This window comes from Molossus molossus, unplaced genomic scaffold (assembly GCF_014108415.1).
Source record: "Molossus molossus isolate mMolMol1 unplaced genomic scaffold, mMolMol1.p scaffold_m16_p_13, whole genome shotgun sequence".
Classification (NCBI taxonomy): Eukaryota; Metazoa; Chordata; class Mammalia; order Chiroptera; family Molossidae; genus Molossus; species Molossus molossus.
This window is the reverse complement of record NW_023425348.1, coordinates 46711283-46735734: the sequence shown is the minus strand read 5'-3', so window position 1 is coordinate 46735734 and position 24452 is coordinate 46711283. Positions and strand designations below refer to the sequence as shown.

Sequence of the window (24452 nt, the reverse complement as noted above, 5' to 3'; positions counted from 1 at the left end):
GTTTAAAGTGCTTGCCTTTACAAAATTGACAGAACTTATGACGCTTTTCATTACTTCTTGTAACTCTTGTGTAAGCGTCTTTGTTGCTAATATTTGCCGATGAATCATACAGTGAGTTGTGACGACTTTTGGTGACTCATTCAGTACCAAACATTGAAATCCAGATAGACATCCTAGCATAGCTGGAGCACTATCTGTGCAAACACTACAAACCTTTTCCCAAGAGATCTCAACTGTGTCAAATACATTATATGCAGTAGTTATCATTTCAAGAATATCAGCAGACATGTCATCTATTCTTCTGTGGACAGTGTCATTAGATAAGAAAATTGCACTCAATTTTGTAACAAATTCGTCTCTGATCATAACTCGAACAATGTCTTTGGCTGCTGGCAACAGTAAATCCTCAGCAATGGTGTGAGGTTTCATAGCGCTGGAGATTCTGAGTGCCACCAAATATGAAGCTTCAATGACTGCTATGTTTTTTGTTTGTGGTACTTGCCACCAGTATCTAGTTTGGCTTTCTTGAGTCCATCAGCTTTGCTTCTAAAATTGTTGGTATCCTTGCCAGCAAAGATCAGATGCTTGCTATCAAAATGGCATTTTAATTTGTTCGGCTTCATAGATTCGGCTGATAGAACTTCACAACAAATAACACATTGTGGTTTCTCAATTCCTGCTGTAATTATTGAGGTAAAACCAGACTGTAAAAAATCCTCACTATATTTTCTTTTCTTAATGTTTTTCTCTACACAATCCATTGTCATGGGATAGTTTGCTAATGAAAAGAATATAAAACAATAGCTTTAATAATACAAAAGATGATACATGGCATAGTTTAGTCAATACAGTTCATTAAAGTTTCCTGTGATTTACCATTCTGTGTTGTTGTTTTTTTACATACTTGAAACTATCACAGGGGGGCAGTATTCACATCAACCACAGTCGACTATAAAAAGATTGATCAGCATCTAGATTAAGTTCCTATGGTACAGATATATATATATATTTTTTGCAGTAGTTGATGATTTTACAGTACATGATTTTACATTTACCCAGTAATTATAATTCATGAAGTGTCGTTTTACCTCCAATACTGCTGCTTTCTACACAGTAGCTGCTCTCTACACAGTAGCTCCTCTCTACACATGTGTGGTCCACATAAGTACATTATGGTGCCAACCCTGTCACATACATCTGTATTTGTACGGGGTGTATGTGATGGGGTTGGTGCGATAATGTCATCATGCCAGGTACTTGTATGTGGGTGTATCTGTATGTGGGTGTAGCTGCATGTGGGCAGACCCATCTGGAGAAGGATAGAGGAGTGGTGTCTCAGTTCCTAAGACCATCGGAAATATGTGTTTTCTGATGGTCTTAGGTGAACCCTGTAAAAGGGTCATTTTACCCCCAAAGGGGTCATGACCCACAGGTTGAGAATTGCTGATCTATAAAGAAAACTATAGCACTCTGATGAACAAAATACAAGAAAAACTAAATAACTGGAAAGAATAATTCTTAATATTGCTCCAGTGCTCTTTTTTTTTAAAACTCATTTTTATTGTTGAATGTATTACAGATGTGCCCCCCTTTGTCCCCATTAATCCTTTCCTTCCCAATCCCACCCCCTTCCAGCCTTCCCCAATTATTGTCAGTGTCCACTGTTTATGCATATATGCATAGGAGTTCTTTGGTTTATCTCATCCAGTTCTCCCTCCCCCCTTCCCTTTGAGGTATATTAATCTAACAATCAATTTGTACTTCTCAATTCCTTCATCTTTTTCACCCATCCCTCCAGTCCCCACCCATCTGGCAAGCAACAAAAAGTTCTCAGTATCTATGAGTCTGTTTCTGTTCTGCTTGCTCATTTTGTTTGTAGATTCGATTGTTGATAGATATGTATTAATTGCCATTTTATTGTTCATATTTTTGTTGTTCTTCTCCTTCAAGAAGACCCTTCAACATTTCATATAATACTGGTTTGGTGGTGATGAACTCCTTTAGCTTTTTCTTGTCTGGGAAACTCTTGACATGTCCATTGATTCTAACTGATAGCTTTGCAGGATAGAGTAGTCTTGGTTGTAGGTCATTGCTCTTCATCACCTTGAATATCTCTTGCCACTTCTTTCTGGCCTGCAAAGTTTCTTTTGAGAAATCAGCTGACAGTCTAACAGGAACTCCTTTGTAGGTTATAGATAGCTTTTCTCTCATTGCTTTTAAGATTCTTGCTTTGTATTTAACCTTTGGCATTTTGATAATGATGTGTCTTGGTGTGGTCCTCTTTGGGTTCATCTTGTTTGGGACTCTGTGCTTCCTGGACTTGTATGTCTGTTTCTTTCACCAAGTTAGGGAAGTTTTCTGTCATTATTGTTCAAATAGGTTTTCAATTTCTTGTTCTCTCTCTTCTCCGTCTGGCACTCCTATTATGCGAATGTTGGAACACTTAAGAAGATTGTCCCAGAGGTTCCTTACACTATCCTCATTTTTCTGTTTTTTTCTTTTTCTTTTTGCTGTTCTGATTGGGTGTCTTTTGCTTCCTTATATTCTGAATCGATGGTTTGCTTCTTGGTTTTACCTACTCTACTATTAATTCCCTGTAAATTATTCTTTATTTCAGTTAGTGCATCCTTCGTTTCTGACTGGTCCTTTTTTATGTTGCTGATGTTCTCACTAAGTTCCTTGGAGGTCTCACTAAGTTCCTTGAATGTCTCACCAAGTTCCTTGAGCAACCTTATAACCTGTTTTCTGAACTCTGCATCTGATTGATTGCTTATCTTCATTTTGTTTAATTCTTTTCCTGGAGTTTTGTTCTTTTCTTTCATTTGGGACATGTTTCATTTTGGCTGCTTCCCTGTGATTGTTTCTATGTATTAGGTAGAGTTGCTATCTCTGCTAAGCTTTGTAGGGTGGCCTATTGTTGTATGTGTCCTGTAGGATCCAGTCGCACAGCCTCCCTGATCACCCCAGGTGGGCCCTTGAGGTGCACCCCTAGTGGGAACTGTACGCCCCTTTGTTGTAATTGAGTCTTGATTGCTGTTGGCATGTAATGGGAGGGATTTACTCCGGCTGATCAGCTGCAAGGGCTGGCTGTGCCCACTGACCACTGGCCTCTGACTACCTTGGAGGATCAGCTGTGTAGGGGCCCATCACACAGAGCAAGATTTACTTCATCAGGGCTCTGGTACCCCCTGAGTCCATTCATTGAGTGTGTCACTTGTGGAGGTGCTTGGGTGGTGGTGTTTTGATGTGGTCTGGAGCTGTCCACTGGGTGTGCTGGCTCTGGGGCAAGGTCTGTATTCTATCTAGGGTCATCAGGCTTAAGCTACAAAGTGATCTGCAGATGGCTGCTTCTTGTGCTAGGTTTGGAGGTACCCAGGAAAAGTGAAATTGTGAACCAAGAACTGGCTGCTTCTAATGCCAGACCTGGGGCCACTTAACAAGAAGTATGGGGCTCACTGAGACCAGATGCTGCTTGTTTGAACGATTTTAGGAAACTCTGAAGCAGGATCCAAGACAGGCCAATCCTATGGTAAAACCTTTGGAAACAGTTTGGGTGGACCCAAAAGTGGGTGGAGCAGGGCCTCAGGGAATCACCAGGGTGGGGCAAACTGTGAGCCAGGTTGCTGGAGTCCCAGATATGGCAGCTCACCAAAGGAACATCAGCCTCCACCAGTACATCTGTCTAGGAGAAAGCCACCTCTCCAGCCCTCATCCTGAGGCCAAATAGCTCAGTTCTTCCCTGTATGTCTCTGGCGACCCTCAAGCTGCCTCCCCTCCAAGCTTACAGGGAACACGTTCGAGTAAGTCCACGTGCGAGGCCCTTTAAGAGGAGTTGCCTGGAGCTCCAGCAGCCGCAGCCTCCCTCAGCCTAAGTTCCCACTGGGTTTTCCAGCCCAAAGTTATGGGGACTTCTCTTCCTGGCACTGGAACCCTGAGCTGGGTGCCTGATGTGGGACGGGGACTCCTCACTCCTCAGGGAGGACCTTCCCAGCTGAGGTATACTCCTGATTTTTATCCACCACAGGTGGGTATGGAACCAGCCTGTCCATGTCTCTGTCCCTTATATCAGTCTTGGTGTGGCCGCTTCTTTAATTTTGTAGTTGTAAGACTTCCATTCAGCTCAATGTCAGGCAGTTCTGAATGATGGTTGTGCTGTAGTTTAGTTGTAATTTTGATGTGAATGTGGGAGAAGGCGAGTACAGTACCTCATTTACCTACACCACCATCTTGATCAGAAGTCCCCCAGTGCTCTTTAAAGCATATTGTGGCTAAAAAGAAATATTTTGCTTTTAGATTTTAACAATTATAGTATTTATAAATTATTAAATACATCTCATTATAAGTACAGCATTTAGTAACCCCCCCCCCAAAAAAAAACTAAATTAAAGGAGAGAGGTATTATGCTCATGAATAAGAAGATTCAATATTATCAAGATGTCAGCTGTTCCCAACTTGTTCTATAGATTCAATGAGATCCCAATCAAAATCTCGTTTTGATATTTTATAGATACTGACAAACTGATTCTAAAGTTTGTATGGAGCTGACCTAGAATAGCCAATACAATACTGAAAGAAAAACAAAGTTGGAGGACTGATACTACTTGACTTCAAGACTTACTATAAAGATGCTGTCATCAAAATAGTGGGTATTGGCAAAAGAATAGACAAACAGATCAATGGAAGAGAACGGATAGCTAAAAACAAACAAACAAACAAACAAACAAACAAACAAAAAACAACAGAAATATACTCAACTGATCTTTGAAAAGGTAACAAAGGCAAGAAAATGACCAAGGATAGTCTTTTCAACAAATGGTGCTGGAACAACTGGATGTTCACATGCAAAAAGATTAATCTAAACACAAAGCTTACCCCCCTCACAAAAGTGACTTAAAATGGGTCAGGCCTAAATGGATCACAAATGCAAAACTATCAAACTTCTAGAAGATAAAATAGGAGAAAATCTAAGTGACCTTGAGTTTGGTGGTAACTTGTTAGATACAACACCAAAGATGTGATTTATGAAAAAAAAAATTAAGCTAGACTTAATTGATATTTAAATTTTCTGCTCAGAGAGCCCAGCCATTGTGGCTCTGTGGTTGAGCATCAACTCATGCACCAAGAGGTCAGTGATTAGAGTGTCGAACCGTGGACCAAGGGGTCACAGGTTTGATTCCTGGTCAAGGGCACATACCTGGGTTGCAGATTCAATCCCAGCCCAGGTCAGGGTTGTGTGGGAGGCAACTAATCAATGTGTGTCTCTCACATCAATGTTTCTCTTGCTCCCTCTCTCTTCTGCCCTCCCTCCTGTAAATTCTAACTAAAAATCAACGGAAAAATATCCTCAGGTGAGGATCAACAACAACAGAAAAATCATATGATTATATCAATAGATGGAAAGAAAGCATTTGACAATATCCAGTACCTAATTATGATTAAAAAACAAACAAAAAAGTACCTCTCAGCAAAGTGGGAATAGAGGGAACATACTTCTACACACTACGGGCCATCCATGAGAAATCCACAACTAACATCATACTCTATGGGGAAAATCTAAAAGCATTATCTTTAAGACCAGGAACACTAGGTTGGCCACTTTCACCACTCTTATTATTATTTATTTTTTTAACTATTTCTTTTTAAAAAATATGTTTTTTAATTGACTTTTTAGAGAGAGAGGAAAGGAGAGAGAGATAGAAACATAGATGTGAGAGAGAAGCATTGATCATCTGCCTCCTGCATGCCCTCGAACCCAGAACCTGGAACTCAGTCATGTGCCTTGACTGGGAATGGAACCAGGACCTCTCAGTTTGTGGGATGATGCTCAATCCACTGAGCCACACTAGCTGGGCCTATTATTGTTTTTTTAAATCCTCATTTGAGGATATGTTTTTATTGATTTTAGGAAGAGGGGAAAAAAAAGAAACATCCATGGGAGAGGGAAACACTGATCAGTTAGTTGCCTTTCATGTGTCCCAACTGGGTATCAACCCCACTTACTAGGTAGATGCTCTGACAGGGAATTGAACCTATAGCCTTTTGGCATAATGAGATGACACTGCAACAAACTGAATGACTCAGCTGGGGAGACCACTCTTATTTAACATAGTACTGGAAATCCTAGCCACAGCAATCAGACAAGAAAAAGACATATACAGCATCCAGATTGGAAAGGAAAAAATGAAACTGTCATTATTTGCAGATGACATGATACCATATATAGAGACCCCTAAAGATTCCACCAAAAACATACTAAAACTGATAAATTCAGTAAACTAGTAGGATACAAAATAGATATTCAGAAACATGTTGCATTTTTATATACATCCAATAAACTATTGAAAAGGGAAACTGAAAAAAAAAACATCCGACTTACAATTGCATAAAAAAAAACTAGAAATAAACTTAACTCAGGAGGTAAAAGACTCATACTCAGAAAATTACAAGATATTAAAGAAATAAATGAAAGAAAATACAAATAAATGGAAGTGTATACTGTCCTCATGGACAGGAAGAATTAACATTATCAAAATGTCCATACTACCCAAAGCAATCTATGAATCCATGTATTTCTATAAAAATATCAGTGATACAGTCCACAGAACTAGAACAAAAAATCCAAAAATTTATCTGGAACCACAGAAGATCCTGAATAGCCACAGCAATTTTGGGAAAAATTAAGTTTGATGTATCACACTACTTGATATCAAACTATGCTACAAGACTTTAGTAATCAAAGTAGCATGGTACTGGCATTAAAATAGACACATAGATCAATAGAACAGAATAGAGAGCCCAGAAATAAACTCATGCCAATATGGTCAATTAATATTTTACAAAGGAGGCAAGAACATATAATAGGAAAAGAACAGTCTATTCAAAAATGGTTTTGGGGGAGGAGGGTGTCTGTGGGGGAAAAGAAGAAACATCTGTAACAAAAATAAATTAATAAAAAAATGGTTTTAGGAAAACTGGACAGATACTTGCAGAAAAATAAAACTAGACCACCTTCTTACATCATATAGAAAAATACACTCAAAATGGTTTAAAGACTTAAATATGAGAGGTGGGGGAAGGTGGAGGAGGGTATAGCAGGAATGGAGACTTGTCTTAAGGTGGTGAACACGCAATACAGTATACAGATGATGTGTTGTAGATGTGCACCTGAAACCTGTATAATTTTGTTATCCAGTGTCACACCAATAAATTCAATAAAAAAGACTTAACTGTAAGACTCAAAACCATAAAACTTCTAGAATAAAACATAGGCTGTAAAATCTCTGAAATTTCTTTTAGCAATATTTTTTTCCTGATATAGCAAGGGAAGCAAAATAAAAATTAAAAAAACAGGACTACATCGAACTAAAATGGCTAAAAAAAAAATTTTTTTAATCGATTTTAGAAAGAGAGGAAGGGAGACAAAGAGAGAAATAGAAACATCAATGAGAGAGAACACTGATTGGCTGCCTGCTGCATATCCCCCAATGGGGATTTGGCCCACAACCTGGGCATGTGTCCTGACTGGGAATTGAACCAGTGACCTCTTGGTGCATGGGTTGACACTCAACCACTGAGCCACACCAGCCAGGCAAACTAAAATGCTTTTGTACAGCAAGGAAAACCATTGACAAAATGAAAAAAACAACTTACTAAATGGAAGAAGATATTCACTAATGATACATCTGCAAATGGGTTAATATCCAATTTTTTTTTTATTTTATCTTCACCGGAGGACATTTTTGCATTTATCTTCAGACAGAGCAGGAGGGAGAGAGGGAGGAAGAGAGAGAGAGAAACACTGACGAGAGAGAGACACAGCAAGTGGCCGCCACCCACCCAACCCCAACTGGGGCTGGGGACAAACTGCAACCAAGGCATGTGCTCTTAGTGGGAACCAAACCTGGGACTCTCCAGTCCGCGGGCCGATGCTCCAACTGCTGAGCCAAACCAACCAGGGCAATATCGAAAATTTATAAAGAACTCATACAACTCAACACCAAAAACCCCCAAAACAATCCAATTAAAAAATGGGGCGAGGACCTGAACAGACACTTCTCCAGAGAGGACATACAGGTGGCCAATAGACATATGAAAAAAATGTTCAGTGTCGCTAATCATCAGAAAAATTCAAATTAAAACCACAATGAGATATTACCTCACACCTGTCAGAATGGCTAAAATCAATAAATTCACAAACAACAGTGTTGGTGAGGATGTGGAGAAAAAGAACCCTCATGCACTGTTGGTGGGAATGCAGATTGGTGCAGCTGCTATGGAAAATAGTATGGAGGTCCTCAAAAAATTAAAAATGGAACTGCTTTGTCACCCAGCAATTCTACTCCTAGTTATATATTCAAAGAAACCCAAAATGCAAATCAAAAGCACAATGAGTTTTCACCTCACACATACGAGAGTGGCTTCAATTTTTTAAAAAATTCAACAGAAAACAACTAATATTGGCCAGCATGAAAAGAAACTGGAATTCTTACACTGTTGATAAGAATGTAAAATTGTGCAGCTGCCATGAGGAATGGTATGACACTTCCTCAAATATTAAAAATAGAATTACCACTTGATCCAGCCCTTCCACTTCTGGGTATGCACCAAAAAAAAAATGTGAAGATATTTGTACACCCATGTCTATAGCAACATTCTTCACCTACTAAGAGGTGGAAGCAACCCAAGTGTACATTTATAAATAAGTGGGTATATAAAATGTGGCATACATATACAATAAAATATTATTCAGCCATAAAAAGGAATAAAATTAGCCCTGGCCGGTCTGGCTCAGCGGTTAGAGCGTTGGCCTACAGTCCGAGAGAACCAGGTTCGGTTCCCGCTAAGGGCACGTACCTCGGTTGCGGTTTGTCCCCGGTCCTGGTTGGTCGTGCGGGTGGCAGCCACTCGATGTGTCCCTTTCACATCGATGTTTCTCTCTCTCTCTCTCTTTTTTTTTTTTTAATCCTCACCCGAGGACATTTTTCCATTTTTTGTTTCAGATAGAGCGGGAGGGAGAGAGAGGTAGAGAAAGGGACACATCGAGTGGCTGCCACCCGCACGACCAACCAGGGCCGGGGACAAACCGCATCCGAGGTACGTGCCCTTAGTGGGAACCGAACCCGGGTCTCTCTGTACTGCAGGCAGACGCTTGAACTGCTGAGCCAAACCGGCCAGGGCTCTCTCTCTCTCTCTTAAAAAATTTTTTTAAAAAAAGGAAAAAAGGTATGAAATTATGTCACATGAATGAACTTTGAGGGTATTACGCTAAGTCAAAGAAGCCAGTCAAATAGGACAAATATTGTATGTTACCACTTATAGAAGGTGTCTAGAGTAGTCAAATTCATAGAGACAGAAAGTCAAATGGTGGTTGCCAAGGACTTAGGGAAGGAGGAGAGGAGAAGTAGTTGCTTAATGGGAATAGAGTTACAGTGTTACAAAATGGAAAATTTCCAAATATTGGTTGTACAACAATATGAATGTACGTAACAGAACTGTACACTAAAAAATGGTTAATATAGTACATTTTACATAATGTGTATTTTACCACAATTTTGAAAAGGCTATCAAAAATTGCTTAATTATGTTTAAAGAAATGTTATATGGTGAGATATTATTGTTTCTCAGATCTGAGGCAATTTTTCTCTGTGACCCTTGACATCTGTACCTCAACTTCTACCTATGTCCACCTCACTGCTCATAAATTAACATGATAGTTGTCATTTAAGCTTACTTGGTATGTGCCAGGCTTTTCCAGATAAATTCTCAACAATTTTCTGGTCAGCCAGCAAGAGCTTGGCAAGGTTTAATGACATTTCCCAAGGTTGTTTGAGGGGTAGAGCTGATGTTGGGTCCCATGTCCTGACCCTGAAGCCTGGGTTTTCCCTCCACACCTCTTCCCCCTCAAGTTAGCTTTATCCTAACAACCACTTGTAGAACCTCAACATTTCAGATTCCCCTAGGAGATGAGTGGTTCTCTAGATTTTGATGAATGTTGGGTGTGTGGATCCTGGAATGAGTAAATGAACACAGGGAGAGATGAAGTCAAACAAGATTGGCTAACTTGACGGTGGGGTCTGGAACGGAAGGAAGTTGGAAGCAGAACATGCTAAACGCAGGGTACTTTCTGTGCATAAGCACTTTCAGAGCTCTCATAGTGTATCCTGCCCTGAGGACAGAGACCAGAGGGGACAGTCCAGGAGCTGTTGCCAGCCCAGAGGAAGGGGACAGTCCAGCCACAGCAAAGGAGGCTCAGGCAAGATGCCCTCAGGAAGGAAGGGTGACAGGGGCACTGGGGCAACTTGGTGGGTCTGTGTGTCAGGGCCAGGCATGTCTTTCTTCAGAGAGGTCACTCTGGCTCCTGTGGGGAAGGTGACTTGAAAGAAAAAACATTGGAGGAGGGAAGACCTGACCCCAGACCAGAGCCAAGGGAAGTGAATTATAGAAAGGTTTTTGAAAGAACCCTTGCCAGGGCGTGGTGATCAATTGCATGTGGGAATGGTGAGGGAGAGGAATGGCTCTTTGTCATCAACTCAGCACTCCATCGACTGAGCCCAAAGGACAGATCTGTAATGGGTGGGAGTGGGGGTGACCTGCCGTCCTGGACAGACAAGAGGATTGTCACTTTTGCCAGGTGCCTCCCATGACACTCAGTGCCTATTTGGTAGGCTGGTTAACATGGGAGACTTTCATGTTGTTCTTCTGGTCCAAGGGTCTGCATATGTTTCTGAGGTTTCAGGCTGCAATCTGGTGCTCTAGTCCAGCTCTCAGAGGGCTGAGGGGGCCAGAGTCACCGTGGGGTGGAGGGAGGACTCGGCTTTCAGGAAATAGAGAAGGAAAAAGTCGGAGGGAGCAAAGCTATTAACACCACCACTCTTTCCATTTCTGTGTCATTCAACTAAACACGGTCCTGTTTGTGTAACATATTTGATCCTCATGCTGATTTGGAGATCTCAGCAGATCAGGGCCACTGCCTTCCCCAGGAAAACAGGGTTTCTAATCTGGCATGGGAACCAGGTGGCCCAGGGTCTAAGAGCTGAGCACTTGCTGAACACAGGATAAGGGTGCTGTGTGTTCCTGGTCCTTTTCAGGAAGTAGAGACCTGAACTACTTAATTACTTTTTTAGTAAAGTTCAGAGAGAAGGTGTGGGTACAAAACAGCTTCTCCAACTTGGGAACAGTCTCCCAGGGTCCACCTACTGACCCCAGATTCCCTTCTGAACCTTCCAAGCCTGGGGTGAGGGGAGCCAGTGTCATCTACCTCAGGGGACCTCAGGACCCCAGCACTGAAGGAACAGGGTCTGACCCCATCCTTCACTGTGGATATGGGAAGATTGAGTCGGGGTGAAGGGAGCACCCTGCATCGGCTCTCTCTCCTCAGGTCTTGTTCTCCTTGACCACAGCTTCATCTGTAGGGACACAAAGACATGGCCTGGAAAGGGACATCACCTCTGCTGCTGCTGGTCTGGTTTGCAGCCTCCATGTGCGGTGCCAGAGACAGGACAGACCTGCTCAACGTCTGCATGGACGCCAAACACCACAAGACAAAGCCAGGCCCTGAGGACAAGCTGCATGACCAGGTGTGACTGCAGTGTGGTGCTGATTGGGGACGGGACCGGTGCTGACAGGGAAAATGACGTTTGGTGGTGGGGCAAGGGCTGAGGGGTCAGGCAACTCATACTCTGAGTTATCGCTGAGAAGATAAAGGTCAGGGAGTTGTTTGGGTGATTTTCAGGATGGCCTTCTCAGAACAGGATATTATGTCAACAGTAATGTGATGTAATCAGCCCTGGCCAGTGTGACTCATTCGGTTGGAGCATCGTCCCATATACCAAAAGGGTGCGGGTTTGATTCCCAGACAGGGTACATACCTAGTTTGCAGGTTCAGTCCCATGTTGGGGCACTCATGGAAGGAAACCAATCAATATTTCTTTCTCTCTAAAAATCCTTGGGTGAGGATAAGAAAAAATGAAATAATCATTTATTGAGTACCTACTAGGTATCATGTGTTGTCTCTACATGATTTCATTTTTCTAGTGGTCCATTGAGGTAGGTAGATGACATTTTCCACATGACACAAATGAGGAAATTGAGGCCCAGAGGAACATATGGACACACAGAAGAACTGGACATGACCAGCTCCTGTGGTGGGACAGGACTGGGGTGACTCTCCAAGGTTTTGGGGAAGATGGTTTTCCTACTTTCACTATATGCCAGTCCATGCAGTGCTGTGGGCAAAGGAGAAGGCCCCTTATGACTGTGGCACAGGGCAGAAGGTTGTCTTTTCACACATTGTATAAAAATACATGCCACTTGGTTGCAACACTATTAGACACATGGCTCCTTTTTATGACAAATATTGTTTAGACTCTCTTTTCTATTCTTTTTCAAAGCTAACAGAATCTATTTGCACATTTAATTGAAAAATATCAGCATATGCCCTGACCGGTTTGGCTCAGCGGTTGGAGTGTCAGCCTGCAGTCCAGAGAGACCCAGGTTCGGTTCCTGCTAAGGGCACGTACCTCGCTTGCAGTTTATCCCTGGTCCTGGTTGATCGTGCAGGTGGCAGCCACTCGATGTGTCCCTTTCATGTCGATGTTTCTCTCTCTCTCTCTCTCTCTCTTCCTCTCTCTCCCTCCCACTCTATCTGAACAAAAAATAGAAAAATGTCCTCAGGTGAGGGTTAAAAAAATATCTATCTATCTATATATCTATATATATATATCTCTCATCATAGCCCTGGCCGGTTTTGGTTAGCGGTTAGAGCGTCGGCCTTTGGACCAATGAATCATGGGTTTGATTCTAGTCAAGGGCATGTACCTTGGCTGTGGCTTGTCCCTGGCCCTGGTTGGATCATGCAGGAGGCAGCCAGTTGATGTGGCTCTATCACATCGATGCTTCTCTCTTTCCCGCTGTCCCACTCTATCTGATAATAGATAAATATCCTCAGGTGAGGATTTTTATATATATATCAGCATAACTACCTGTAATGCAAAGGAGAAGCAAAGGGAAATTAATTTATAATAAAATAACTACATTTCAATATGTCAATTCTCTGGTATGGCTACATTAGAAGTCATTGCGAAATAGCAGGTGTTTCTTTTATTCACAAAATCACTATGAATGGGGCAGTTACAAATGAAGATTGATACAGGTGTATTCTATTAGCAACTTAAATGCTATACAATACTCTAAGCAATGTTGCCATTGATGACTCACTTTTCTACAATAGTGATTAACTCCAGTAATGCAAAGCATCTAGTACAGCCTTCCATTTCATGGTTCTTGTTTCCTGGAAAATCTGGTCTATATTAAAAGCGCTTGCCCTGGCTGGTTTGGCTCAGCGGTTAGAGCGTTGACCCGTTCCCGGGTTTGGTTCCCGCTAAGGCCATGTACCTTTGTTGAAGCTAGTTCCCCGCTCTGGTTGGAGTTGTGTGGGTGGCAACCATTCTGTGTGTCTCTCTCACATTGACGTTTCTCTCTCTCTCTTCCTCCCTCTCTCCCTCCTGCTCTATCTGAAGATAAATGCAAAACATCCTCGGGTGAGGATAAAAAAAAAAATTGTAAAAGCGCTAAAGTATGGTATGTCTACATGTAAGATGTAATTCAGTTTAGATCAGGAAATCATAAATATGTTTTTTTCCCTTTATTGATTTTAGAGAGAAAGGAAGGGAGAGGGAGAGAGAGATAGAAACATCAGTGAGAGAGAACATCGATCGGCCGCCTCCTGCATGCCCCCACTGGGGATTAGGCCCACAACCTGGGCACGTGTCCTGACTGGGAATTGAACTGGCAGCCTCCTGGTGCATGAGTTGACACTCAACCACTGAGCCACACTGGCCGAACATAAATATGTTTTCATGTACTTTTTTTTAGCAAATGTTTCTGTGGGCCTACTGTGTGTTTTGTACTGGCTTAGCCACTGTGGGGCACACAGATCTTAATACTTGCCAAGAATAAGGTTATTCAACCATATATTACTGCATTGTTCACTTTCTTTCCTCCTTTACTCAAAATGTCACCTTCCAATGGGGCTTTTCAAACCACCTTATTTAAAATGTCAACAATCACACCATTCACATACCCATTCCCTGCTGTAAATTCCCCTATATAATTGATCCTTACATATCATATTTTTTCTCTCTTACTGTCCTACTGTCTGTCTTCCCTGACCAGAATGTAAGATCCATGAACACGTATTTCTGTCTGTTGTCAGCTGTCTTCTGTCTAGAACAGTGACTGGCATATACTCAGTAATTATTTTTTTAGCGAATAACTGTAAGAACTTTTATAAAGTGTTAAGGGTTGTATAAATGATAGTTGATTGTCTTCTCAAGATAGGGTTTCTCCCAGGCTCCCACAACCCCCTGATCACATTGTTGCAATTGAGTATTTCCCCTAGATGGGAGTTCCTGAAGGCCAAGGAGAGAAAAGTCCTCACAGTGAGCATTTCTAGGGCACCCTACCTGGAGCTGGAGAGCAAGAACCAAATGGGGAGAGGCTGGGGGTGGCAGAAGTGTGTGTCAGGGGAGGGACTTAGTGCTGTGTCCTCCCACCCAGTGCACTCCCTGGAGGGAGAACGCCTGCTGCTCTGTCAGCACCAGCCAGGAGCTGCACAAGGACAACTCTCTGCTCTATAACTTTAACTGGGACCACTGTGGCAAGATGGAGCCCGCCTGCAAGCGCCACTTCATCCAGGACACCTGTCTCTATGAGTGCTCCCCCAACCTGGGGCCCTGGATCCAGCAGGTACAGATGTCTCCCTCATCTCATCCCACTCCACCCCAGCAGGCTGCCTTCCAGTTCAGTCAAGGCTGTGGCTGCCAACACACCTGGCTGAGAGGAGCCTTCCTATCCCACCTCTCACCCAGGTGAACCAGAGCTGGCGCAAAGAGCGGATCCTGAACGTGCCCCTGTGCAAAGAGGACTGTCAGAGCTGGTGGGAAGACTGTCGCACCTCCTACACCTGCAAGACCAACTGGCAGAAGGGCTGGAACTGGACCTCAGGTGAGAGCCTGGCAGGTGGAGAGATGGACATGGGGTTTGGAAAAAGGCAGTTTGAGGATTTGGGATTGGGTCAATGCTTCTCAGGTAACCAGGAGCTGAACTTCTGTGTCTGTCCTCTCTCCTTCTGCAGGATCTAACAAGTGTCCAGCTAAGGACGTCTGTCGCACATTTGAGTCCTATTTCCCCACTCCCGCAGCCCTGTGTGAGGGCCTCTGGAGTCACTCCTACAAGGTCAGCCAATACAGCCGAGGGAGTGGCCGCTGCATCCAGATGTGGTTTGACCCAGCCCAGGGCAACCCCAACAAGGAGGTGGCGAGGCTCTATGCATTGGCCATGAATTCTAGGGCCGTGCCCCATGGGGTTGGGCCTCTCCTTCTCAGCCTGGCCCTGATACTGCAAGTCTGGCTCCTTGGCTGAGTGGCTTCCACTACTGATAGCTGGACATTTTCTTTGCTTCTGCACAACCAGGGTGACCTCGGCTCAGCCCAGCTCAGCTCTCAATCAGCAGGCCTCACAATGCCCTGGCCATTGTTTCCTTATCCAAGAAGGGTTCTATGTGGTTCCTGGACTGCTCATTCAAATAGAGAGATCCACATGTGTCTGTCTTATATGCCACTGGGGGATGAACGGGTTGCCAGGGGTGGGAGTGGTGGACATGCCTCTTTGATTCATTATTCCTGTTGAGGGGACCAAAGAAGGACTGGGACTAGCTTGAAATTCACTAGCAAGCAGCAGGTATAAATTAATCCCTTAGTTGGGGCTAAGTTCATCATTCTTACATCCCAAAGTGACAAGGGGATTGGTGGAGGGAAGGTGGGCAAAAATTGGCGGATGAGTAATTGGGCTTCTGGTGGGAAAAAAGTTTCTTTCCCCTTCCTTCTTTTACTAGATGTGGCCTGGGATTGAAATACTGGTGAAAGGATCTCAATGATGAACGCCTGCATTATTTCCTTTTAAAAAAATGACAATGCTACAATGAATAACCTTGTACATAGTCATATGTTATATGACATCCAGAAGAGGGATTGCTGGGTCAAGGAGTATATGGACTTCTAATTTGGATAGTTACAACTTTACAGGGATTGTATTAATGTGACCCCCACCAGCAATATCTGAGTGTCTGTTTCCTTATCAACACAGTATGGCATCAAACTTCTGCTTTTCTGCTAAGCTGATAGGTGTAGTTTTCATTTGCCATGTGCCTTGTCATGAGAACATGGTTTCTGAGATATTTCCACATCCACTTATTGAGAACTAGTTCATACTTTTTAATTGCTGTACAATATTCCATTCTGTGTATATGTCACCTTTAGTCACCTACTGATGGATATCTGAGGGAGGAAGGTTTGCCCTGACATTTTTGAAAAGCGCAGGCCGGTTATTTTGTAGAACACCCCTCATTTTGAGTTTATTTGTTTCCTCATCACTAGATTAAGGCTGTGCAACTTGACACAAATATCCCAAAAGTGATACTCTGTCCTTCTTGGAGCATCATAATGGGAGGTATATGGTGTCAGGGTTGCCCATTCTGAAGATGGGAACTGATCTTTTGGTTGATATTGGGTCTTCCAGGTTTCTTTACTATTTTGTTCCCTTTTGTAATTGATATGCATGTTGCAGGGAGATACTTTGAGAACTGCAGATATCCTGCTCATCAGTACACTTTCAGCCATCAAGTTTACTATCTGATGGGCATTTTATTTATTTATTTTTTCTTTTGTTATTATAACCCAACCAAGGCTGGGGACAAACTGCACCCGAGGTACGTGCCCTTAGCAGGAACCGAACCCGGGTCTCTCTGGACCGCAGGCCGACACTCTAACCGCTGAGCCAAACCGGCCAGGGCTCTGATGGACATTTTAAAAAAGTAAAAATATCCCTGGCCCTGGTCAGGTCATGCAGGAGGCAACCAGTCAATGGGGCTCTATCACATTGATGTTTCTCTCTGTGTCTCTCTCCCTTCCTCCCACTCTATCTGATAATAAGTGGAAAAATATCCTTGGGTGAGGAATAAAAAAAAAAAAAAAATGTAGAAACAAACACCCAAAATGTCTGGTTATATGACAGCTCCTCACAACCCTGTAATGCTTTTCCATGGTACCTGTTGGAAAAACCAAACTTTGTCAGTGGCATAAAGACCCTGCCCACTCCCCCTACTTAGATTACATGTCAAATTATTTCCCCCTTCACACCCCAATACATGAGCTCCATTCACCCTTTTCACTTCGGGGCCTTAACTCCAGCAGTTCCCTCCCTGTGTTCCCGGAATGTTCTTTTATCCTCTGCAGGCTTTTTCCTTGTAGCCACTTAGATTTCAACCTATAATTTCCCCCTAAAATGACTTCTGACCACCTAAATAAAAGCAGTCTTCCAGGCACTATCTTAGCACATCGCTTTAGTCCCCTTGTACAAATATATGCCTACTGTGTTTACTGCTTGGCCTTTCCCTAATAAAACACATACATCGAAAGCAGGGGCCATGTCTGTGTCACATGTGCCAGATCACCTGGGCCTGGTGCCTGGCCTGAGCAGGCGCTCAGGAAGTTACAGGACCCATGCACTCATGCTGTCAGTGAACAGAGGCTTTCTGAGCACCCAGTCTGCTGGTCTCCACCAACAGGGAGGACATTGAGTACCTTGCACAGTCTGGTGGGGGCAGAGGGTCCTGAAAACCAATAACTCTTTTTTTTTTTAGAATAGTTATTATTATTTTTTATTAATTTGTTTTTGTTACAGATGTTTCTCCTCCCCCCCAGACACCCTCTTCCCTATCCTGTCCCCCACCAAGCATTGTTGTCTATGTCCATTGGTTACGCATACATGCATGTAAGAGAACCAATAACTTTTAGAAAACAAGGAGCTGAGGCTCTGCTGCCAGGAAGCCCAGAGTGTGGTGTAGTTCTGTGGAAGCTCAGAGAGGTTAGGGAAACTTCCAGAGGAATGATATTTGCCAAGCAGAAAATGAGGGAGAGAGGAGCACTCCCTGGAGAGGGCTCAGCGAGTGCAAAGGCTAGAAGGTAATAGACACGCAAGCAGAATTTCTAGGTGCTAAGATAGAAGTTCAGAGGGCAAGGGTAAGAAATGAGCCTGGAGAAGAAACACTGCATCTTCAGTCCTTGGGCCGATGCCCGAGAGTCCCTCACAGAGCTCTCCTTTCTCTGTGAAAGGAGCCAGGCCTGGAATCACACCCAGATCTGAACCCTAGCCGCTCCTTGCTGCCCAGGAAGTGCCACACCACAGTCGTGAGGATGGGTGAGCAGCTATTGCCTATGTGATGAGCTGGTACTCAGGAAAGGATCTGGTTCCTCCAACCCCCCTCCCCGCAGCCCAGAGCCCCTAGCTGTGCAGGTTAAACATCTTCCTGTTATCTTTGTGTGACTAATCTTGCTGGTATTAAGCTTCCAGACTAGGTGGATACCTCTTGGGATTGGCTCCAAGGTGACCGCTTGACCCTGTCCTCCCCTGCTGGCCACATGGCCCTAGCACCCAGACCTCAGATTCGGAGCAGAGTGTGGAGAGGAAAACAGGGTTTAGAGGGTGATCTGATCATAAATTCCCAACTCAGTAGGTCACGGTATGTAGTCACACCCCAGGCATATAACTTTTTAGTAAAAGGTTTATCTTTGACTTAAGCAAGCTCTGCCCGTAGTTTCTGTGCAACTGGGTTAAAACATCTTTGAAATAAGTGGTAACCACCCTCAAGAGAGCACATAACTGTCCTGTAAACCAATCAGCGCCTTGCTTTCTCCCACCTTCATGCAATCTTCCTTATTTCTCTCCTTAATTTCAAATGCATAATAGAAACTGCAAAATTGTCCTTCTCCAGAGCATCTGAGACCTTGCTTCCCAGACATCGTTGTCTGTTTTGGCTCAAATACACTCATAAATTCTCTACAGGTTTGCATATTTCTTATTTCAACAAGCGCATGAAGCTCAACAAGGGCAGGGACTACCACAGATCAGAGCCCCACTTCCGACTCCCCGTCCACTTGCTGGTCACTTCTGAAGCCCTCAGGGCCCAGGGCCCTGGCTCAGGGGCCAAACCCCATTCCTGCAGTGGAGGGGCTTAAAGCCCATAAACCATCAGCTCCCAGGGCAGGGCTGGAGGATGAGGAGCAGGAGCAAGTCTCATCTTGAATTTTCACCTGGTCATTCTCCAATCAGGAGAAGACTGAGCTGGGCTTGTAAAGTCAGGAGGGAGGCCTGAGGGTTCCAGTGGCCCTCTACCTGCTGAGATCTTCAGAGGGGCTTAACCTTCCCTGGCGGTCGGTCGGTCGGTCGGTCGCAGGATTCAGGTAAGGCTCACTCAGGGTGAGGGAGGAGGAGGAGAAGGAGGAAGAGGAGGGGGGGGGAGAGAGAGAGAGAGAGAGGGAGGGAGAGAGAAAAGAGCGAGGGAGAGAGAAAGGGAAAGAGGGAGAGAGGGGAGGAGGGAGGGAGAGAAGGAGAAAAAGAGGAGGAAGAGAATGAGAGAGAGAGAGAGAGAGAGAGAGAGAGAGAGAGAGAGAGAGAAAGGGAAAGAGAGAAAACAGAACATGAGCTGGGAGAAAGGGAAAGAGAGAAAACAGAACATGAGCTGGGAGTCAATTTCTTTGCAAACCCTTTAGGGCCTTCCTTCTTGGCTGATTTTCCTCCAGCAATTCAGATGCCTCCTCTGATTCTCCCGGCCTCTTCTGCTTCAGGCGCCCAGACCTGTGGCCTTATGGAGGGTATTGGGGCCCCATCTTTCCTAAACTTGCACTGCCATTCACAGGCTGATGCATTCCACATCTGCATCCAAGCTGGACCCTTACCTTGGGCGTTTGCCTCTGCAACTGCCTTCCCCTGGGTCACACACAGTCACCTTGACAAAACCAAGCTCGGCATTTCCTCCTGCTCAAATCTGCTTCTCCCTTCTTCCCTTCCCCCACCAATGGTATCACCATAGTCTAAGGGGGTGAAAAAGGAAGGCTTCTGTCCCCGGCTGGGAGTAGTGGGGGTCTAAATTAGACCAGACCCTTAGATGCTGTAGAAAGGATGCCTGCGTAGCCCTGGCTGGGTATCCCAGTGAGTTACAGCATCGCCCCAATACAACAAGGTTGCAGTTTGATCCCTGGTCAGCGCACATACAAGAAGCAACCAATGAATGCATAAATAAGTGAAACAACAAAGTCTATGCCTTTTTTTCCTCCCTCTCTCTCTCTCAAATCAATTAAAAAAAATTTTTAAAGGATACCTGTGTAGGTGGGGAGTGAGTAGGAAATGGCAGGAGAGCTGGAATCTTGGAATAACCAAGGCTCTGGTCATCAAGCAAAAGTGTGATTTTGCAGTTAGAGGAGAGCGATGCCTGGGGCTGATGCAGTTGCAGGAGTTGGTGGCTCCTTAGATTGGGGACCTGAGAGCTCTTTGCTCTCTACAGCTGGCTGGGAGCTTGGACGCCTGCACTCCAGCCCTTGCCCTTCGATTGGCTCTGCCCTGATTCTGAGTCTCATTCTCATCTGCATCACAGGACAGGAGTGTTGAAAGTGGACCAGATTATTTTAAAGGATCCCAGCAACTCTGCTGCAAGGTTTTATCAGACCTAAGTTTTTGGGAGCAAATGGGTTAAGTGGGACTTGGGGACCTTAGGCTTACATTATTATTATTCTTATCATTATTTTAGGCCCCCAGTATTAATCCAGCCCCTCCCATGTAGGCCTAGCTGGTGACCACATGCAATAATTAACTGCTGAGTGGCCTTCGCCCCATCCTGAGCTCCACTCCTTGGGCCACTGCCTGACCACTAACCCGCAGCCATTCCTGAATAAGGCAAGGGAAGGAACTGTGGAGCAGGGCAGAAGACTGAGCTACTCAGTGACCACCTCCACTCCCAGGAATGCCACTCCCCACGCTGCCGGCACAGGCAACACGCCCTACATACTCCCAGCCCTGAGTTAAAGGATTTGCTGAACGGGGAGGGTCCACTTTGCCAGAAGTGCAGACTGAGACCCAGAGCAGAGCAGGGCCTGCCCAAGGTTAAACTACAGGTCAGTACCATCCCCTACCTAGAACCCAAGGCCCTTGCCTTTCAGCGGAGCATTGAGTTCTCCGTGCTTTACGTCTGGGGCCCTGGGGTGTGTGTGTTGAAGGTGATGGTTGGTGGTGGTGGTGGGATCACACCTGGTTCAAGATCTGACGCTGAGCCTAGGAAAGTGGGGAGGGGCTTGTAGATGCCATGGGTGGCTCAGAGAGCAAGACAGCTCTGGCTCTAGAAAGCAGCCACAGTAAGAAAAACTACTGACGAAGCAGGTGGGATCCCAAGGACCTGGGGAAAGGCTTTCTCAGCCCCCAGGCCAGGACGCCCCCTGCAGTCTGCATGGGTGGCTCCCGTGAGAGCCTCCTCGTAGAGAAGGCACAGGGGACAGAAACTGAAGGAGCTCTGGACTCGCGGATCCCAGAGTTAGACTTAGGTGGTCCCTGCTCTGTGACCTGGAACACATCCCTCAGTCTGTGCCCAGCTGCCTATGCTTTGTTGGGGTTCTCCACCCCACACACAGACATTTAATCCTCAGATGAGAAAACTAAGTCTCAAGATAATTTGAGTTATTTTACCCCAAGGTCAAGTAGGAGGTGAGTGTGAGGGCCGGGATCCTGGACAGGCTGCTCCGAAATGAAACCCTGTGTTCTAAACTGCTGGACTTTGCTTCCCCAAGAGCCTGATCTGAAGAATCACCCGGCGGTCCTGAGAGTACAGATTGTGTCCTGGGATAAATGAATTAGCAAGTGATAGAATGATTGAACACTGGAATACATAAAGTAGCAGAATAGGGATTGTGGAAAGGCATGAAGTGTGGACAAAAAAGGGGTTTCTATGGAAAGTAACCTCACAGGGTGATCTGATAAATTCCTAACTAGGCAGGTCATGATGGCTTAGTCACACCCAGGCACATATAACTTCTTTACTAAAAAGATTATCTTTGATTTAAGCAAACCTGTGCATTGTTTCTGTGTAACATCCCTTGAAATGTCCCCTTTCAGACTCCTCCTAATAATACCTCACAACTCTTTCAGAGCCCCCTTCTAAAGCTCGCAAGAGGTAATCTGATCCTCACGTAGCTTTCTCCCACCTTCATGTGATCTTCCTGCCCTGGCCGGTCTGGATCAGTGATTAGAGCATTGGCCTGCGGACCAATGAGTCGCGGATTCGATTCTGGTCAAGGGCACCTACCTTGGTTGTAGTTCGTCCAGGCCCTGGTTGGGGTTGTGTGGGAGGCAGCCCTTTTACGTCGATGTTTCTTTTTCTCTCTCTCTCCCTCCCACTCTATCTGAACAAAAATGGAAAAATGTCCTCGGGTGAGGATAAAAAAAAAAAAAAATCATCTTTCTTACCTCCCCTCCTTAATCATAAAAGAGATGGCAAACTTTTATTTTTCAAAGCATTTTTTTTTCAGTCTGTTGAGATCTTGCTTCCAGATGTATCCTCTGTTTGACTCAAATTAACTCTTACAAAATTCTCTACAGGTTTGGATGTTTCTTAGGTCAACAGGGGTGAGAGGGCTAAGGAGGAGAGTGAGGTGGGAGTCAGTTCCAGGTTTCCCCGAGCCCTGCTGGGCAGTTGGCCATGGAGTCTTCCCATCTCAGGTCCTGTCCATGAGGCCCAGGCAAGACACCTGGGTCCTACAGGAGATGGCAACGAGGAGGAGAGGGAGCTTAGTGAGAAGGGGCGCATAAGCTTTAGGAGCTCTGGGAAAGGAGTGTTATAGGAAAACCAGGCACGTGCTGGCCAGTGGGCTGAGGGAACAGTTACCTCCCAAAGCTCAGTGTCTGAGGTCAGAGGATTGAGATGACACAAAGGCTGAGCAGAGGCCAGCTCTGTGGCAGGGGTCCAGGAGCCTCCCAAGGCCCCAGGGCCTGTCCAGTGGGCTGCCAATGCCCACCCACCAAGCCTCTGTGCCCTGTGACCTCCCCCAGGCCACATGGACTCTGGAAGAGGCCAATGATAAGTCTGGAAAAGGCTGGAACCAAGGCTTATTTTTTTATTTGAGAGAGAGAGGAAGAAAGAGAGAGAGAGAGAGAGAGAGAGAGAGAGAGAGAGAGCGCGCGCACGTGGGTGAAAGAACATTGATTTGTTGTTCCATTTATTTATGCATTCACAGGTTGATTCTTGTATGTGCTCTGACCAGGGATGAAACCCGCAACCTTGGTATATAGGAGACGATGCTCTCTAATCAACTGAGCCACCCTGCCAGGGTGAACCATGGCTTTAAAAAAAACAAAACAGCCCTGGCAGGTTTGGCTCAGTGGTTAAAGCATCGGCCTGTGGACCAGTGAGTTGTGGGTTCGATTCCGGCCAAGGGCATGTACCTCTGCTGCGGTTTGTCCCTGGCCCTGGATGGGGTCATGCAGGAGGCAACCAGTTGATGTGTCCCTCTCACATCTATGTTTCTCTCTCTCTCCTCCCTCCCACTTTATCTGAAGATAAATGGAAAAATGTCCTGGGGTGAGGATTAGAAAAAAAGAAGAAACAAAACCTATAGGTCTGCAGCTTATCTGGAGCTCTAAAACGAAAACATTGTTGTAAACTTTTACACAAAGTCATTTGGTGTCAAAAATCCGTCCTGAAAATGAATGTGAGGTTATCATACTGTCACTGGAAAGGGGCCCTGAGCGGGTGTGCCTAGGGCCAGGCCGGGCCAATAGTGTGTGGGTTCTTGACTTCATGCAGGAAAAGTTTCACAACACGAGTCCAGGTGAATTTTAGAGGACATTTATTAAATGGGGACAGTTAAACAAGGAAAGTTTGGGGAAATGAGCCTAGGCTGGTCTGCTTTGGCTAACTAAGAAGTCAGAGAAAAGGGGGCCTTGGGGACAGGTTGGGGGTTTGCCCATTGCTGCCCTGATTGCAAGCCTCGTGGGGTCCCTTAGAGTCTAGAAAATGCATGCCTGGGGTGTAGGGGGAGGCAGGCCTGGCTCCTGGGAAGGAGAGCACACGCTGGGTCCTTTGTCTTGAGGCTTTTATTTCTCTCTTGCATGTGGGATTCTTAGGGGAGGTCTCGCGGGACAGTTTCAACAGAATATTCATGTTTTCTCGGTGTGCTCCTTCAGGGTCATGCTCCTCACTGATTGGTCAGTGTCAGGGCAGGGGGTCGTTAGTCATTGCAGCTGGTCCTGGTGTTGTCTACCTGGTTTGGCTGCTTTTCTGGCTCTGGAGTTGAAACACCACTGAGGCCTAGATGTTATTTCTAGGGAGGTGACCCTCTCCTCTCTGTATCCGCTGTAAATTGCTCTGTCAGTTTGTTCGGCTATCTGTCTCAGTTTCCCTGTTCCACATGTCCTGGCTTACTGGCCTGTCTCAATACCACCAATGTAACTATTTCACCACACAATTGAGACAGGCCAATAAGCTAGGACAAGCGGAATAGGGAAACTGAGACAGATAGTTAAACAGCAGTTTGCAGCCATCTAGCAAATCCTATCTTCCCTAAACCAGGGAC

General features: G+C 44.9%; 1 protein-coding gene across 2 annotated transcripts; it reads left to right on the top strand.

The window, feature by feature from the left end:
* The first annotated feature begins 10145 nt into the window (after positions 1 to 10145).
* On the top strand, positions 10146 to 16750 carry LOC118627690 (folate receptor beta-like). Of its 2 annotated transcripts, XM_036258152.1 has the most exons (5): positions 10146 to 10252; positions 11400 to 11576; positions 14557 to 14745; positions 14868 to 15003; positions 15134 to 16750. In XM_036258152.1, exons 2-5 carry the CDS (start codon positions 11424 to 11426, stop codon positions 15418 to 15420), a joined length of 765 nt encoding a protein of 254 aa, XP_036114045.1. In that variant the 5' UTR covers positions 10146 to 10252; positions 11400 to 11423; the 3' UTR covers positions 15421 to 16750. The 2 variants fall into 2 exon arrangements, with proteins under 2 accessions (XP_036114045.1, XP_036114047.1); XM_036258154.1 differs by having other exon boundaries at positions 10149 to 11576.
* The last annotated feature ends 7702 nt before the right edge of the window (positions 16751 to 24452 follow it).

What these genes read in the sequence shown, in the direction of transcription:
- LOC118627690 (XM_036258152.1), top strand. Translation starts at nt 11,424, where the DNA reads ATGGCCTGGAAAGGGACATCACCTCTGCTGCTGCTGGTCTGGTTTGCA. An exon ending in AGGACAAGCTGCATGACCAG is followed by an intron (nt 11,577 to 14,556) that starts GTGTGACTGCAG and finishes CCTCCCACCCAG; the next exon opens with TGCACTCCCTGGAGGGAGAA. An exon ending in TGGGGCCCTGGATCCAGCAG is followed by an intron (nt 14,746 to 14,867) that starts GTACAGATGTCT and finishes CCTCTCACCCAG; the next exon opens with GTGAACCAGAGCTGGCGCAA.